The sequence below is a fragment of the Pseudophryne corroboree genome (assembly GCF_028390025.1).
Source record: "Pseudophryne corroboree isolate aPseCor3 chromosome 3 unlocalized genomic scaffold, aPseCor3.hap2 SUPER_3_unloc_1, whole genome shotgun sequence".
NCBI lineage: Eukaryota > Metazoa > Chordata > Amphibia > Anura > Myobatrachidae > Pseudophryne > Pseudophryne corroboree.
The window spans coordinates 7167493-7185766 of NW_026967493.1; the positions used below are offsets into that span (position 1 = coordinate 7167493).

An 18274-nucleotide genomic window follows, 5' to 3' on the forward strand; every position below is an offset into this window, starting at 1 on the left:
GGCTGTCTTTGACGGCGTGGCTCTTGAAGCTTCCGTCTTAAGTGCTAAAGGGTTTTCTGAGGCGGTCCTTCAAACTATGTTGCGGGCCCGGAAACTGGCTTCGGCTCGGATTTACTATAGGGTCTGGCATTCTTACTTTGTTTGGTGCGCATTGAACGATTATGACGCTTCCAAGTTTAGTATAGCCAAGTTGTTGGCTTTTCTTCAGCAGGCCTGGACTTAGGCCTACGTCTGGCCTTCCTCAAGGTTCATATTTCTGCCTTGTTGGTGTGGTTTCAGAGAAAAATTGCGACCTTACCTGATGTGCATACCTCAGGGTGTGTTGCGTATCCAACCTCCCTATGTCCCGCCCGTGGTTCCTGTGGTTTTGGAGGCGTTACAAGAGTCTCCGTTTGAACCTCTTGGTTCAGCTGATCTTAAGTGGCTTTCCCTTAAGGTGGTGTTTCTGCTGGCTATTGCTTCAGCTAGAAGAGTGTCGGATTTGGGTGCCTTGTCCTGTAGTTCCCCATATCTGATATTTCACGGTGACCGGGCGGTTCTTAGGACTCGTTCCGGATATTTACCTAAGGTGGTTTCCTCGTTCCACCTTAACCAGGAGATTGTGGTTCCGGCACTTATTTCTCCTGATTTGTCTCCCAAAGAGAAGTCTTTGGATGTGGTACGGGCTCTCCGTATCTATGTGAAGAGAACTGCTTCCATTAGGAAATCTGATTCTCTCTTTGTACTGTTTGGATTTCACAAACGGGCCTGGCCTGCTCACAAGCAAACTCTGGCCAGACGGATTAGAATGGTGATTGCACATGCTTATGTGAAGGCTGGTCTCTCTGCTCCTGATCACATTAAGGCCCATTCTACTCTGTCTGTTGGACCTTCTTGGGCGGCCCCCCATGGTGTGACCCTTGAACAATTGTGCATGGCGGCTACGTGGTCCTCAGTGGACACGTTCGTTAGGTTCTATGCCTTCGATACTTCCGCTTCCCAGGATGCTTCCTTTGGACGCTGGGTTCTTGTGCCCACTACAGTGCGTCCCCTTCCATAAAGAACTGCTTTAGGACATCCCCAATGTCTATCCTTGTGGAGCCCAGTGTACCCCGCAGTAGAAAACGAGATTTATGGTAAGAACTTACCTTTGTTAAATCTCTTTCTGCGAGGTACACTGGGCTCCACAAGGCGCCCACCCTGACGCACTTAGCTTCTTTGGGTTGGTATGGCATTAGCCGCTGACACTTCTCCTGTCGTGAGAGTGTGGTGTATGTGGCTACTAACCGTTGTCGTCTCTTTTCCTGCTACTGCATTGGGCTGGTTAACTAAAAACTGAGCTCCTGTGCAGGGAGGCGGGGTTATAGAGGAGGTGGCGCTTGTGCATTCTGGGAACAGTCAAAGCTTTGAGCCTGTTGGTGCCTCGGATCAAGATCCTACTCTACACCCAATGTCTATCCTTGTTGAGCCCAGTGTACCTCGCAGAAAGAGATTTAACAAAGGTAAGTTCTTATCATAAATCTCGTTTTTCTCTTAAGTCCTAAAGGATACTGGGGTTCCATTTAGTACCATGGGGATGTACCTAAGCTCCCAAACCGGGTGGTAGAGTGCTGAGGTTCATGCAGAACTCATTGACCAAACTGAAGGTCCTCAGAGGCCAAAGTATCGAACTTGTAGAACTTAGCAAACGTATTCGAACCTGACCAAGTAGCTGCTCGGCAGAGCTGTAAAGCCAAGACATACCGTCTACTCCCGTAATGAAGACCGCTGACAACACCACAGCGGTTTTTTTCTGCCCAGAGAATTCTTGACACCTCCGACATTGCTGCTCTGCTTTTCGTCCCGCCCTGTCGGTTTATGTACGTCACCACCGTCACATTGTCCGACTGGACCTCAATGGACCGCAGAAGGGCATTGTACATGGGGGGTCATTCCGACCCGTTCGCACGCAGCGGTTTGTTGCTGCGGTGCGAACGGGTCGGAATGCGCATGCGCGGCTGTCGCACTGCGCATGCGCTGCTCGGCGATAGGGTTCGCCGGGTTACGTCGCGGACAACGAAGAAAGCAGTCGTAGAGACGACCGCAAGAAGATTGACAGAAAGAAGGCGTTCCTAGGTGTCACTAGACCGTTGCCTGCCGTTTTCGGGGAGTGGTGAAGAAAACGCAGGCATGTCCAGGAAAACGGAGGGCGGATGTCTGACATCAAAGCCGGCCCTAGCATCGCTGAGATCGTTGCACAGGGTAAGTATGTCCAGGGCTGGTCTTGATCTGCTTGAAATTTTTTTAGCTTAGCAGGGCTGCAAAAGCATTCGCAGCCTTGCTAAGCTAAAATACACTCCCCCATAGGTGTGGACTAGTTGATCGCAGCAGCAGCAGCAAAAAGTTGATGGCTGCGATCAACTCGGAATGACCACCATGGCCATGAGCTCCAGAATGTTGTTTGGAAGGATGTCTTCCTGACTTGACCATCTTCCTTGAAACTGCACCCCCTGGGTGACTGCTCCCCAAGCTCTGAGGCTTGCGTCTGTGGTTAACAGAATCCAGTTCTGAATTCCGAACCTGCGACCCTCGACGACGTGAGAAGTCTGTAGCCACCACAGAAGGGAGATCCTGGCTTTTGACGACAGACGGATCCTTTGGTGCATGTGAAGATGTGATCCAGACCATTTGTCCAACAGATCGAGCTGGAAGTGTCTTGCGTGAAACCTTCCGTATTGAAGCACCTTGTAAGCGGCCACCATTTCCCCCAGAAGGCATATGCATAGAAGCACAGATATCCATGTTGGCTTCAGGACATCCCAAACCATCGACTGGATTACCAATGCCGTTTCCAATGGAAGGAACACTTTCTGCGACTCTGTGTCCAGTATCATACCCAAGAATAGAACTCAATTCGCATGTTGGCTCCAGGTGAGACTTCAGAAGGTTCAGAATCCACCCGTGATCCTGGAGGAGTTTGGTTGAGAGACAAATGCTGTCCCCACAACCTCTCCCTGGACGGCACCTTTATCAGAAGATTGTTCAGGTACGGAATTATGTTCACTCCCTGCTTGCGGAGTATAAACATCATCTCTACCATCACCTTGGTGAACACCCTCAGTGTCGTGGAGAGACCAAATGGCAGGGCCTGGAACTGGTAATGATAGTCCTACAGTGCAAACCGTATGTAAGCCTGATGAGGTGGGCAGATCGGAATGTGAAGGTACGCATCCTTGATATCCAGAGACACTAGGAATTCCCCCTCCTCCAGACCTGAGATTACTGCTCTCAAAGACTCCATCTTGAATTTGAACACTCGTAAGTACGGGTTCAACGACGGGTCCAACGAGGTTCAGAATCGGCATTACCGAACCGTCCAGCTCCGGTACTACAAATAGGTTGGAATAGTACTCCTTGTTTTGCAGAGGAGGTGGAACTGGAACAATGACTTGAGTCTGTACCAGATTTTGGATGGCATGCTGTAAAATTATACTTGCCTCTTGTGAAACTGGTAATCCTGATTTGAAGAATCTGTGAGGTGGGAGCTCCTGAAACTCCAGTCTGTAGCCCTGGGAAATAAGATCTATGACTCAAGGAGCCTGGCACGAACTTGACCAGATCTGACTGAAGAATCATAGTCGGGCTCCCACCAGACAGCCTTCCAGGCATTGCGGTCCACCGTCTTGCTGAAGGCTTTGAGGAAGCAGAGCCTGAGCTCTGTTCCTGAGCGCCTGCAGTTGCTGGTTTGCGTGGTTTACCTCTTGCGCTGCTGGAGGACGTAGAAGCACCTCTGGATTTGCCCTTGAACTTGGCCGTCCGAAAGAACTGCAACTTAGAAGCTGAATATGTCTTCTTGGGTGGGGGGTCTGTGGAAGGAAGATACGTAGACTTATTCGCAATAGCTTTGGAGATCCATTTGTCTAGTTCATCTCCAAACAAGGTCTCCCCCGTGAATGGTAGGCCTTCCACGCCTTTCCTGGAGTCCGCGTCAGCAGTCCACTGGCGTAGCCATAAGCCTCTGCATGCCGACACTGCCATTGCGGTGGTGCGTGCGTTAAGCAAGTCCATCTCTTTTATGGCCTCCACCATAAAGTTTGCAGAGTCCTGTATATGCTGCAGCAGTAAAACAGCATCCCCCTACGCAAGGAATCTAACCCCTCAATTAGGTTACCTGACCATTTAGCAATGGCTTTTGTGATTCACGCACATGCAATAGTGGGTCTTTGGGCCACACCAGCAGCTGTGTACAATGATTTGAGTGTAGTCTCAATTTTACGATCAGCCGTGTCTTTCAGGGAGGCTGCACCAGGAACAGGCAATACAATATTACGTGACAGCCTAGAGACTGATGCATCCACTATTGGTGGATTTTCCCATTTTTTCCAATCTTATAAAGGAAAAGGAAAAGAGCGTAACCTTTTAGGGATTTGAAATTTCTTATCAGGATTAACCAATGGTTCTTCAAACAGGGTATTCAATTCCTTTGATGCAGGAATAGTGACTGAGGACTTCTTTTTTACATTAAAATAATATTCCTCACACTCCTCTGACACCTTATCAGGAATATGCAGAACATCTCCGATAGCCTCTATAAGAGCCTCTATCCCCTGTGACAGAGCTGCACCCCCCCCCCCCCCCCCCCTGAGTCCACCTCCTGCTCCTCCATGTCTGACCTGTCAGTGTCAGACTGCAGGATATGGGCCAGAGATCGCTTTTGCGGACAAATGGGAGGGGATTGAGACGCTGTTTTAGGGACTGAGGGGTCTATTTACTAAGCCTTGGATGGAGATAAAGTGGATGGAGATAAAGTCCCATCCAATCGGCTCCTAACTGCCATGTCACAGGCTGGGTTTGAAAATGGACAGTTAGGAGGTGATTGGCTGCTACTTTATCTCCGTCCAATGCTTAGTAAATAGACCCCTGAGTCTCTGTTCATAAACTCATCCACATTCTGTTTTAAGTACTGCGTCTCTTTTTCATTGCGGGACAATTTTGTAGAAAGAGTGAAGATCATTTCTTTAAGAGAATTAACCCATTCCTGTTCAGCCCCGCTATTCCGAGAAGGTGCACTGCCCTGAGTACCCAGTAGTGAGCCCCCTGGTGAGGAAATACACTCCGCTGTACATGAAACACACTCTTTGCCTGACATAGCTGGGCCGCAGACCAAGTACCCTGATAGGGGACTTAGGGGTAATTCTGAGTTGATCGCAGCAGCAAGTTTGTTAGTAGTTGGGCAAAACCATGTGCACTGCAGGGGGAGCAGATGTAACATGTGCAGAGAGATTTAGGTTTGGGTGGGTTATATTGCACTGCAGGGGGGGGCAGATATAACATGTGCAGAGAGAGTTAGATTTGGGTGGGTTATATTGTTTCTGTGCAGGTTAAATACTGTCTGCTCTATTTTTACACTGCAATTTAGATTTCAGTTTGAACACACCCCACCCAAATCTAACTCATGTTATATCTGTCCCCCCTGCAGTGCACATGGTTTTGGCCAACTGCTAACATTTGCTGCTGCGATCAACTCAGAATTAGGCCCTTAGTACACTAGTAAGTGCTCCCCCCCTGCTACAACCCCCTGGTACCGCTGAGGTAATTTGGAGTCACACCGGAGGAGCTGCGCTACCCTGTCAGTCAACGTCTGTGTCCACTGCAGAGGGAAAATGGTGCTGGTGAGCTGCTGGATCCGCTCATAGTGAAGCTCCGCCCCTTCAATGGCGCGGTCTTCCCGCTTTTTTTATACTGGCTGAGGTCATTTTTGTGATTAAAATGGAGCTGAACTGTTTTAAGGCTGTGTTTGCCAGTCTGGGTACTGTGTACAGTGTACAGAGACGAAGCTGTGTACTGTGTCCGGAGACTCATTCCGCCCCGTTGAGAAGCTGTGCGTCTCCGTACCCTCGTGCCACCATAATGGCCGGCAACCCGCTAACTGGGACGCCGGCTTAGTACTCACCACTCTTCATCCTTCTGGCTCTGTTAGGGGAGGCGGCATGCTGCAGGAATGTACGCTCGCCGTGGTGGGTCTTGCGAATAGTTCCCTCAGGAGCTCAGTGTCCTGTCAGCGGGGAACGGGACCATTAACCCTTCAAGAGGTTGGGCCACCCACCCCCCACCCCCCCACCCCCCCATCTCCTAAGTCCCACGAAGCAGACAGGCTGGTGCCAACCAGCCCTGCCTGAAAATAACAAACATATAAAATAAATGCAGAAAACTCTTCAGGAGCTTCCAGACTGCCTCCGCCGGGCACATTTTCTAAATGGAGTCTGGTAGGAGGGGCATAGAGGGAGGAGCCAACCCACACTATCAAATTCTTAAAGTTATAATTTGTTAAAATGCTACTTTGAAACTGATCTTATATTCTGTGATACTGCAAAACACAGTGATCAAGACAATGACGATGCCAGGTTATCTCTATTGTTATTGGTGTATCACGTTAGTTTTTTCTTTTTTATTATCACAACCTTTTATCTGTTTTCTTACAGTATAGCAGGCCACATGGCCAGCGGAGGTAGTGGCCACGTGGCCTCCTAGTTAATGAAGATGGCCTCACTGCTCATCAGCTAATTTTAAGGGACCCACCCCTATAATTAAGCATCTGGATATCTGGAGATTTAATGGACAGAACTGGTTCAACATGTAGGATCAAAGCATTCAAATGTTAACAGCAGCACAGAGGATATCAGCCCAGTTAACTTCTGCATGTAGTCGATCCAAGCATCTACTCGTTACTAGCAGCACAGTGTAACAATGTCAGGTCGTACACGTTGGTGTGGGACGCAATGCTTGGATGAGGCCACAAACTTCTCCCATACACCTTCTTCCACTGGTCATGTTTAATGAGTCTCTGCCGGTGGGAATATAATACAAGATACACAAACAGTGCAATTGTTACAGTAACCGGTAATACATTCCAAATACAACATGACAGATCTTCAAAGCAATAGCCACAAAAGCTGTTAAAATGTTACAGTAAACAATTAATAAATAACATATAAAATTACTAACCAGCAACTGGTTTGCTTCCAGAGCAGTTTTACAACAGCTAAAAACCATCGTACTGCAAATCTACATAACCAGAATTAACCAGTCATTTTAAAGTTCAGGTTAAAGAACAGAGTGGGAGGTGAAATAGGGTTGAAAGTAGGGACTGGATACTGTATAGACTCAGGCAACATAAGTAAAAATTTTTATTTATTTTCTTATTAATTACCAGTCAGATGCCATTCTCCATAATAAGAGTGCCTGAGAGTGTCACTAAGATGGCGGCCACTAAGATGCCAGTCACTATGATGGCGGTCACTAAGATGCCAGTCACTAAGATGTCAGTCACTAAGATGGTGGTCACTAAGATGCCAGTCACTAAGATGCCGGTAACTAAGATGGCGGTAACTAAGATGGCGGTCACTAAGATGCCGGTCACTAAGATGCCAGTCACTAAGATGCCAGTCACTAAGATGCCGGTAACTAAGATGGTGGTCACTAAGATGGAGGCCACTAAGATGGAGGCCACTAAGATGCCAGTCACTAAGATGCCAGTCACTAAGATGCCGGTAACTAAGATGCCGGTAACTAAGATGGAGGCCACTAAGATGGCGGGCACTAAGATGGCGGTCACTAATATGGAGGTCACTAAGATGGAGCCTCCCGTCACCACTTACACAATACAACAAAGACATCTGCAACACTGAACATATCACAGCTACTCTCACTATAATAAATACTGACTACACAAACATAAAAACCACTAAGCTTTTGCTGCAAAACAATAAACCACTTTTAAGAATCCCCAATGTGCTATTGGAGTCGTTTGAATAAAACGGCATGTAGTCATTATGTTGGCATTCAGAATGTCTGCGTGGTCTGAATGCTGACATGGTCAAAATGTTGACATTACAGATTTAGCAGTTTAGGTTTAGGCTGCGCTTAGGCCTAGGGTAAAGGTTAGGTTTAGAGTAAGGTTAGGGCTAGTGAAGTAGAAATATGCTACGTCGACATGCCTAGTTTATGACATGTTGACATAACGTCCATAATGACATTTTGAATGTCAACATTTTGTGCCACACCCAAATAAAACAGCTCCCGTAATCTGCCTCTACAAATGCAGCACCGTAACCTGTCGCCAGTACAATAATATAGGAAAAACAGCATCTCACTTCATAAAGTGCATCACTGGCTAATTGTGTCTTCTGTACCAATAAGAACAATTATTGATAACAAAATGGCCTCTGGGCTTGGGTTGTGCCGCTCCCCGGTGGGCTGGAGGTGAAACCTGAAAGTGGCACTCGCAGTCAGTGATGGGGGTTTACACTGACTGCAAGTGCCGTTTTAAATTTTCACCTCCAGCAATTTTTCAGTAAGCTTTATATGTTTTTAATCATTTTTAAAGGAACATTTTTCCTAAAAGATATGAGCTTCGTCCAATTTCTTGGGAGAAAAATATAAATACAATCCCACCCTTCGAACATGGTTTAGACCACTGCCCACACTCTGACGGCTATTCGCCTTTAGGACTAATTTGATTTCTGTTTAGAAGAAATAGCATAGAATCCTTTCATACAATCAGAAAATGTCCCATAAGTTCACCATGAATTGCGTGTAAAACGGAAACGGACTTATGTGTATGGAGATCCGTTATCCTGTGGAAACGTTCTTCACCTCTGTAAACGAGCGTGAGTTCTCAGATGTTTATGAAAACTTGATTTATGTGTAAAACACTCTCCGCATTCCGAGCATAGAAAAGACTTCTCGCCTGTGTGATTTCGCTGATGCTTAACCAGATCCGACTTGTGCGCGTAACACTTCCCACACTCAGAACACGGAAATGGTTTTTCCCCAGTGTGGCTCCTCTGATGTCTGACGAAAAGAGATTTATGGGCAAAGCATTTCCCGCACTCGGAACACGGAAACCGTTTCTCGTCTGTGTGAACGATCCGATGGTTGATAAGATTGGCTTTCTGTTTAAAAGCCTTCCCGCACTCAGAGCAGGAAAAGGGCTGCTCTCCTGTGTGAGTCCTCTGATGCTGAATGAGCTGCGACTTCTCGGTAAAACATTTCCCACACTCGGAACATGGAAACGGCTTCTCGCCCAAGTGGATTCTCTGATGCTTGAGGGCGTCAGATTTGCTCGCAAAACACTTCCCGCACACGGAACACGGAAACGGCTTCTCGCCTGTATGACTTCTCTGGTGCCGTATAGTGACCGATTTATGTGCAAAGCATTTCCCGCACACGGAGCACGGGAACCGCTTCTCGCCTGTGTGAATGATCAGGTGATTGACCAGGTTGGCTTTTTGCTTGAAGCTTTTCCCACACTCGGAGCATGAGAAGGGCTTTTCGCCCGTGTGGATCCTCAGGTGTATTCTCACCTGCGACTTCTCCGTGAAACGTTTCCCGCACACGGAACACGGAAATGGCTTCTCCCCCGTGTGGATCCTCTGATGTTTGGCCAGATCGGACTTGTTTGCAAAACGTTTCCCGCAAACAGAGCAGGGAAACGGCTTCTCGCCAGTGTGAACCAGCTGATGTTTAAGAATGTTCGATCTCTGCTTAAAGCATTTGCCACACTCGGAGCACGAGTACGGCTTCTCCCCGCTGTGAATCCTCTGATGATTAACGAGAGTCGATCTCTGTGTAAAACATTTCCCGCACTGAGCACAGGGAAACGGCTTCTCTCCTGTGTGAGTTCTCTGATGTTTTATAAGATTGGAAATGTGAGCAAAACATTTGCCACACTGGGGACATGGGAAGATTTTACTGCCTGTATGAGCTATACTATGTGTGAGAATATCCGGGACGTCAGGAGAACATTCCTCGTGGTTGGAGGGATCAGATGATAAATCAGTAGCGTGAAGTAGTGGATATAAATCTGAGATATAGGGGTTTCCGTTTAGGGGAACTTGTATGATGTCCTCCTCTAATTCACAATCTGGAGATGAGATGAGACGTCCATCCAAGATATTCTCGCTGCTGTAATCGTCTGCTGGAGATAATATACAATGTATGTAATAATGTACTTATTAGACAGGTTTATACAGCAATAGCGCTTTATTTCCAAACTAATTTCAGATGATTAAATCTGAAAATTAATTAATTCAATAATTGGCAATGTTGCCCTAGCAACCAATCAGATGTTGTCTATCATTTCTCTATTGCCTTTTAGGAAATGATAGACAGCGTCTGATTGGTTGCTTTGGGCAACATCACCAATTCCCTGTTTTAGAAGCCTTAGTAAATATACCCCTTAGGGCTGTATTCAATAAGAGTTGGAAACTGCTGTCTTGTCGAAAAGACGGCAGTTTCCGACTGGAATAGGTCGGAAGGGGTTCTGATCTAGTCAATAGGGGCACATTTTTTCCGACAAGTCGGGAAACCCAACTTGTCGGATTGCTGTCGCAAAGCAGGTGGATCGGCGGAATACCCGCCGATCAACCTGCTGCTGTCGGAAATGGGGCCAAATCCGACAGGTTTTGGCCCGCTTTCCGACAAACTCAATCCTACTTGAAAACAAGTCAGATTGAGGTGAGGAGATGGGGAACGGTGCGGTGGGCTACGGGGATGAGAGTAGTACCTGTAGTGCCTCCCCCGCCGCCGCAGACATCACTCCCGCTGCCAGCTCCGGCCGCCGCTGGAAGCTCCCCCGCCGCCCGCCTCACGCTGCTCCCCCCGCAGGCCAGCTCACGCTGCTCCCCCCGCAGGCCGCCTCACGCTGCTCCCCCCGCAGGCCGCCTCACGCTGCTCCCCCCGCAGGCCGCCTCACGCTGCTCCCCCCGCAGGCCGCCTCACGCTGCTCCTCCCGCCGACCGCCTCACGCTGCTCCCCCAGCCGGTCGCCGCACGATGCTTCCGCGCCGGCCACCTCACGATGCTCCCGCGCCGGCCGCCTCACGATGCTCCTCCCTGCCGCTGCTGTCAGTGCACCCGGCAGCCGTTGACAGCAGCGGCAGGACAGGACACAGAGAACGGGCAAATCCGACAGTCGGATTTGTCCGCTCTTTGAATAGGGGTTGTCGGGTCCATTCCGACAACTGCATGTCGGAATGGACCCGACTCTTATTGAATATACCCCTGTGTAGTTAAGCATGTCTGATCAGCACTGTGAGGGTTGGCCTGACTGCCCGTTGGGATTCCTCACTGCTGGGGTTATTGGGCTATCGATGCCTGTTAATCGTGTTTGTTTATTTGTTTGTTTGCTTGCCTTGGCATTTGTGCTCTGTTGTTATGAAGTCTGCTTGTTATTGACCCTGCTTGTTTCGACTACTCTTGTCTAGCCTTGACCTCTGCTAGTTATCATTTGCTTGTCTGCCGCCTGCCCTGACAATGGGGTAAGACCCCCACTACTCTAATATATAATATAATCAGAAATATTATGACTTCCTCAGCCATCAAGATGGGGGGTTGATTCAATTGCAGGCAATAGCTGCTAAGTGCTGTTACATTAATCAGAACGGCAGCACTTTGTGACTACTAACAAGGCCAATTTACCCCTTATTGGCATGCAGCTAAACTGGTGATGTTAGAACACTGCAATCTACTGTGAGGTGCGCAATTGAGCATCATAGTTACAGATCACAATATAATGTGAAGATGAGAGCAGGAGTATAATAGGCTCTGATGGCACTATGAGATACACCAGAGAGTGTGGGGAGGAGACTGGTCATATTTCTGGGCTGGTAACACACAGTGACATGATGTGAGAAGGAGAGCAGGAGCATAATAGGGGCTGATGGATCCTGATGTATGAGATACATAGAGAGTGTGGGGAGGAGACTGGTCAGATCACTGGGCTGGTAACACACAGTGACATGATGTGAGGGGGAGAGCAGGAGCATAATAGGGGCTGATGGATCCTGATGTATGAGATACACCAGAGAGTGTGGGGAGGAGACTGGTCAGATCTCTGGGCTGGTAACACACAGTGACATGATGTGAGGGGGAGAGCAGGAGTGTAATAGGGGCTGATGGCTCCTGATGTGTGAGGTACACCAGAGAGTGTGGGGAGGAGACTGGTCAGATCTCTGGGCTGGTGACACACAGTGACATGATGTGAGAGGGAGAGCAGGAGTATAATAGGGGCTGATGGCTCCTGATGTATGAGATACACCAGAGAGTGTGAGGAGGAGACTGGTCAGATTTCTGGGCCGGTAACACACAGTGACGTGATGTGAGGGGGAGAGCAGGAGTATAATAGGGGCTGATGGCTCCTGATGTATGAGATACACCAGAGAGTGTGGGGAGGAGACTGGTCAGATCTCTAGGCTGGTAACACACAGTGACATGATGTGAAGGGGAGAGCAAGAGTCTAATAAGTTTAATGAATCCTGACTCCCCCACTGGGCAGATACTTTCTCTATCGTCCTAAGTGGATGCTGGGGTTCCTGAAAGGACCATGGGGAATAGCGGCTCCGCAGGAGACAGGGCACAAAAGTAAAGCTTTTACAGGTCAGGTGGTGTGTACTGGCTCCTCCCCCTATGACCCTCCTCCAGACTCCAGTTAGATTTTTGTGCCCGGCCGAGAAGGGTGCAATTCTAGGTGGCTCTCATAAAGAGCTGCTTAGAGAGTTTAGCTTAGGTTTTTTATTTTACAGTGATTCCTGCTGGCACAGGATCACTGCAACGAGGGACAGAGGGGAGAAGAAGTGAACTCACCTGCGTGCAGGATGGATTGGCTTCTTGGCTACTGGACATGAAGCTCCAGAGGGACGATCACAGGTACAGCCTGGATGGTCACCGGAGCCACGCCGCCGGCCCCCTCACAGATGCTGAAGCAAGAAGAGGTCCAGAATCGGCGGCTGAAGACTCCTGCAGTCTTCTTAAGGTAGCGCACAGCACTGCAGCTGTGCGCCATTTTCCTCTCAGCACACTTCACACGGCAGTCACTGAGGGTGCAGGGCGCTGGGGGGGGGCGCCCTGGGAGGCAAATGAAAACCTTTAAAAAGGCTAAAAATACCTCACATATAGCCCCAGAGGCTATATGGAGATATTTACCCCTGCCTAAATGTACTAAATAGCGGGAGACGAGCCCGCCGAAAAAGGGGCGGGGCCTATCTCCTCAGCACACGGCGCCATTTTCTGTCACAGCTCCGCTGGTCAGGAAGGCTCCCAGGTCTCTCCCCTGCACTGCACTACAGAAACAGGGTATAACAGAGAGGGGGGGCAGAATAAATGGCAATATATTAATATAAAAGCAGCTATAAGGGAGCACTTAATCATAAGGCTATCCCTGTCATATATAGCGCTTTTTGGTGTGTGCTGGCAGACTCTCCCTCTGTCTCCCCAAAGGGCTAGTGGGTCCTGTCTTCGTATAGAGCATTCCCTGTGTGTCTGCTGTGTGTCGGTACGTGTGTGTCGACATGTATGAGGACGTTATTGGTGTGGAGGCGGAGCAATTGCCAAATATGAGGATGTCACCTCCTAGGGGGTCGACACCAGAATGGATGCCTTTATTTGTGGAATTACGGGATAGCGTCAACTCGCTTAAGCAGTCGTTTGCCGACATGAGGCGGCCGGACACTCAATTAGTGTCTGTCCAGGCGCCTCAAACACCGTCAGGGGCTGTAAAACGTCCCTTGCCTCAGTCGGTCGACACAGACCCAGACACAGGCACTGATTCCGGTGGTGAAGGTGACGAATCAACCGTATTTTCCAGTAGGGCCACACGTTATATGATTTTGGCAATAAAGGAGATGTTACATTTAGCTGATACTACAGGTACCACTAAACAGGGTATTATGTGGGGTGTGAAAAAACTACCAGTAGTTTTTACCGAATCAGAAGAATTAAATGACGTGTGTGATGAAGCGTGGGGTGCCCCGATAAAAAACTGCTAATTTCAAAGAAGTTATTGGCTTTATACCCTTTCCCGCCAGAGGTTAGGGAGCGCTGGGAAACACCTCCTAGGGTGGACAAAGCGCTAACACGCTTATCAAAACAAGTGGCGTTACCCTCTCCTGAGACGGACGCACTTAAAGATCCATCAGATAGGAGGATGGAAAATATCCAAAAAGGTATATACACACATGCAGGTGTTATACTACGACCAGCTATTGCGACTGCCTGGATGTGCAGTGCTGGGGTAGTTTGGTCAGAGTCCCTGATCGAAAATATTGATACCCTGGACAGGGACAATATTTTACTGTCGTTAGAACAAATAAAGGATGCATTTCTTTATATGCGTGATGCACAGAGAGATATCTGCACACTGGCATCACGGGTAAGTGCTATGTCCATTTCGGCCAGAAGAGCTTTATGGACACGACAGTGGACAGGCGATGCGTAGAGGAGTTATTTGAGGTCGGTCTATCGGATTTGGTGGCCACGGCTACGGCCGGGAAATCCACCTTTCTACCTCAAGTCACTCCCCAACAGAAAAAGGCACCGACCTTTCAACCGCAGCCCTTTCGTTCCTTTAAAAATAAGAGAGCAAAGGGCTATTCATATCTGCCACGAGGCAGAGGACGAGGGAAGAGACAGCAACAGGCAGCTCCTTCCCAGGAACAGAAGCCCTCCCCGGCTTCTACAAAAGCCTCAGCATGACGCTGGGGCTTCGCAAGCGGACTCGGGGGCGGTAGGCGGTCGTCTCAAAAATTACAGCGCGCAGTGGGCTCACTCGCAGGTAAATCCCTGGATCCTGCAGATAATATCTCAGGGGTACAGGTTGAAATTAGAGACAGAGCCACCTCGCCGTTTCCTGAAGTCTGCTTTACCAACGTCCCCCTCAGAAAGGGAGACGGTTTTGGAAGCCATTCACAAGCTGTATTCTCAGCAGGTGATAGTCAAGGTACCTCTTCTACAACAAGGGAAGGGGTATTATTCCACTCTATTTGTGGTACCGAAGCCGGATGGCTCGGTAAGGCCTATTCTAAATCTGAAGTCCTTGAACCTATACATAAAGAAGTTCAAGTTCAAGATGGAGTCACTCAGAGCAGTGATAGCGAACCTGGAAGAAGGGGACTTTATGGTATCCTTGGACATCAAGGATGCGTATCTCCACGTTCCAATTACCCCTCACACCAGGGGTACCTCAGGTTCGTTGTACAAAACTGTCACTATCAGTTTCAGACGCTGCCGTTTGGTTTGTCCACGGCACCTCGGGTCTTTACAAAGGTAATGGCCGAGATAATATTTCTTCTTCGAAGAAAAGGCGTACTAATTATCCCATACTTGGACGATCTCCTAATAAGGGCAAGGTCCAGAGAACAGCTAGAGATGGGTTTAGCACTATCTCAAGAGGTGCTAAAGCAGCACGGATGGATTCTGAATATTCCAAAATCCCAATTAATGCCGACAACTCGTCTGCTGTTCCTGGGGATGATTCTGGACACAGTTCAGAAAAAGGTTTTTCTTCCCGAAGAAAAAGCCAAGGAGTTATCTGACCTGGTCAGGAACCTCCTAAAACCAGGAAAGGTGTCTGTACATCAATGCACAAGAGTCCTGGGAAAAAATGGTAGCTTCTTACGAAGCAATCCCTTTCGGCAGATTCCATGCAAAGGGATCTGTTGGACAAATGGTCAGGGTCGCATCTTCAGATGCACCTGCGGATAACCCTGTCGCCGAGGACAAGGGTATCCCTTCTGTGGTGGTTGCAGGAGGCTCATCTATTGGAGGGCCGCAGATTCGGCATGCAGGATTGGATCCTGGTGACCACGGATGCCAGCCTGAGAGGCTGGGGAGCAGTCACACAGGGAAGAAATTTCCAGGGAGTGTGGTCGAGCCTGAAAAAGTCTCTTCACATAAGCATTCTGGAACTAAGAGCAATCTACAATGCTCTAAGCCAGGCGGAACCTCTGCTTCAAGGAAGACCGGTGTTGATCCAGTCGGACAACATCACGGCAGTCGCCCATGTAAACAGACAGGGCGGCACAAGAAGCAGGAGGGCAATGGCAGAAGCTGCCAGGATCCTTCGCTGGGCGGAGAATCACGTGATAGCACTGTCAGCAGTATTCATCCCGGGCGTGGACAACTGGGAAGCAGACTTCCTCAGCAGACACGACCTTCACCCGGGAGAGTGGGGACTTCATCCAGAAGTTTTCCACATGCTATTAAACCGTTGGGTAAAACCAATGGTGGACATGATGGCGTCTCGCCTCAACAAAACACTGGACAGGTATTGCGCCAGGTCAAGAGATCCGCAGGCAATAGCTGTGGACGCGCTGGTAACACCTTGGGTGTACCAGTCGGTATATGTGTTTCCTCCTCTGCCTCTCATACCAAAGGTATTGAGGATTATACGGCAAAGAGGAGTAAGACTAGTGGCTCCGGATTGGCCAAGAAGGACTTGGTACCCGGAACTTCAAAAGATGGTCACGGACGATCCGTGGCCTCTACTTCTGAGAAGGGACCTGCTTCAGCAGGGTCCTTGTCTTTTTCAAGACTTACCGCGGCTGCGTTTGACGGCATGGCGTTGAATGCCAGATCCTAAAAGGAAAAGGCATTCCAGAAGAAGTCATTCCTACCTTGATAAAGGCAAGGAAGGAAGTCACCGCGAAGCATTATCGCCGTATTTGGCGAAAATATGTTGCGTGGTGCGAGCAGCGGAGTGCTCCGATGGAGGAATTTCAACTGGGTCGTTTTCCTACATTTCCTGCAATCAGGATTGTCTATGGGTCTCAAATTGGGATCTATTAAGGTTCAAATTTCGGCCCTATCAATATTCTTCCACAAAGAATTGGCCTCAGTCCCTGAGGTCCAGATTTTTATCAAAGGAGTACTGCATATACAGCCTCCTGTGGTGCCTAAGGTGGCACCGTGGGATCTAAATGTAGTTTTAGATTTCCTCAAATCCAATTGGTTTGAACCACTAAAGAATGTGGATTTGAAATATCTCACATGGAAAGTGACTATGTTACTGGCCCTGGCTTCGGCCGGGAGAGTATCTGAACTGGCGGCTTTGTCTTATAAAAGCCCTTATTTAATTTTCCATTCGACATAGGGCAGAGCTGCGGACGCGTCCGCATTTTCTCCCTAAGGTGGTATCAGCGTTTCACCTGAACCAGCCTATTGTAGTGCCTGCGGCTACAGACGACTTGAAGGACTCCAAGTTGTTGGACGTTGTCAGAGCCTTAAAAATATACATTTAAAGGACGGCTGGAGTCAGAAAATCTGACTCGCTGTTTATACTGTATGCACCCAACAAGTTGGGTGCACCTGCTTCTAAGCAGTCGATTGCTCGTTGGTTTTGTAACAAAATTCAACTTGTACATTCTGTGGCAGGCCTGCCACAGCCTAAATCTGTTAAGGCCCATTCCGCAAGGAAGGTGGGCTCATCTTGGGCGGCTGCCCGAGGGGTCTCGGCATTACAACTCTGCCGAGCAGCTACGTGGTCAGGGGAGAACACGTTTGTAAATTTTTACAAATTTGATACCCTGGCAAAGGAGGACCTGGAGTTCTCTCATTCGGTGCTGCAGAGTCATCCGCACTCTCCCGCCCGTTTGGGAGCTTTGGTATAATCCCCATGGTCCTTTCAGGAACCCCAGCATCCACTTAGGACGATAGAGAAAATAAGAATTTACTTACCGATAATTCTATTTCTCGGAGTCCGTAGTGGATGCTGGGCGCCCATCCCAAGTGCGGATTATCTGCAATACTTGTACATAGTTATTGTTAACTAATTCGGGTTATTGTTTAGGAAGCCATCTTTCAGAGGCTCCTCTGTTATCATACTGTTAACTGGGTTTAGATCACAAGTTGTACGGTGTGATTGGTGTGGCTGGTATGAGTCTTACCCGGGATTCAAAATCCTCCCTTATTGTGTACGCTCGTCCGGGCACAGTACCTAACTGGAGTCTGGAGGAGGGTCATAGGGGGAGGAGCCAGTACACACCACCTGACCTGTAAAAGCTTTACTTTTGTGCCCTGTCTCCTGCGGAGCCGCTATTCCCCATGGTCCTTTCAGGAACCCCAGCATCCACTACGGACTCCGAGAAATAGAATTATCGGTAAGTAAATTCTTATTTTCCCCTCATCAGTTTGTGCTGACAGAGAAAAATGTGGGATAAGAGATTGCTGTAGTGACAGAACAAGGAGAATATGTGACTCTGTACTTGGTGATTATTACTCACCTGTGCTGATATCTGTAGGGATTTCCTCCTCCTTACACTGCTGATCACCCCATTTCTCTTCTTCTTCCTCTATATTTTCCACTTTAATGATTACCAGGTCTTCACTCTACATTATTCATACAACAAACAATTTTAGTAGAGTTGACTTAAAGGCAAGTATATGAACAGATAAAGAAACAATAAAGGAAAGTGATAGAAAGAAGATAGGGTAGAGGGGTGTAAGTGGCACGATGACACAACAGAACACAACTGACATAGCAA

The 18274-nt window shown here is 48.5% G+C and overlaps 1 protein-coding gene across 5 annotated transcripts in view; it reads right to left on the reverse strand.

The window, feature by feature from the left end:
- Nucleotides 1-6773: 6773 nt before the first annotated feature.
- LOC134983162 (gastrula zinc finger protein XlCGF26.1-like) overlaps nucleotides 6774-18274 on the reverse strand; it is a 68604-nt gene continuing 57103 nt past the window's right edge. For 4 of the 5 annotated variants that reach the window (XM_063948920.1, XM_063948916.1, XM_063948918.1 and 1 more), the window contains 2 exons: nucleotides 18014-18119; nucleotides 6774-9937 (listed from right to left, as the gene is read on the reverse strand). In XM_063948920.1, the coding sequence (XP_063804990.1) occupies nucleotides 8610-9937; nucleotides 18014-18119 (1434 nt within the window). In that variant the 3' untranslated portion in view covers nucleotides 6774-8609. The remainder of the gene's footprint in view (nucleotides 9938-18013; nucleotides 18120-18274) is intronic. The other variant, XM_063948919.1, reaches the window with a different exon arrangement.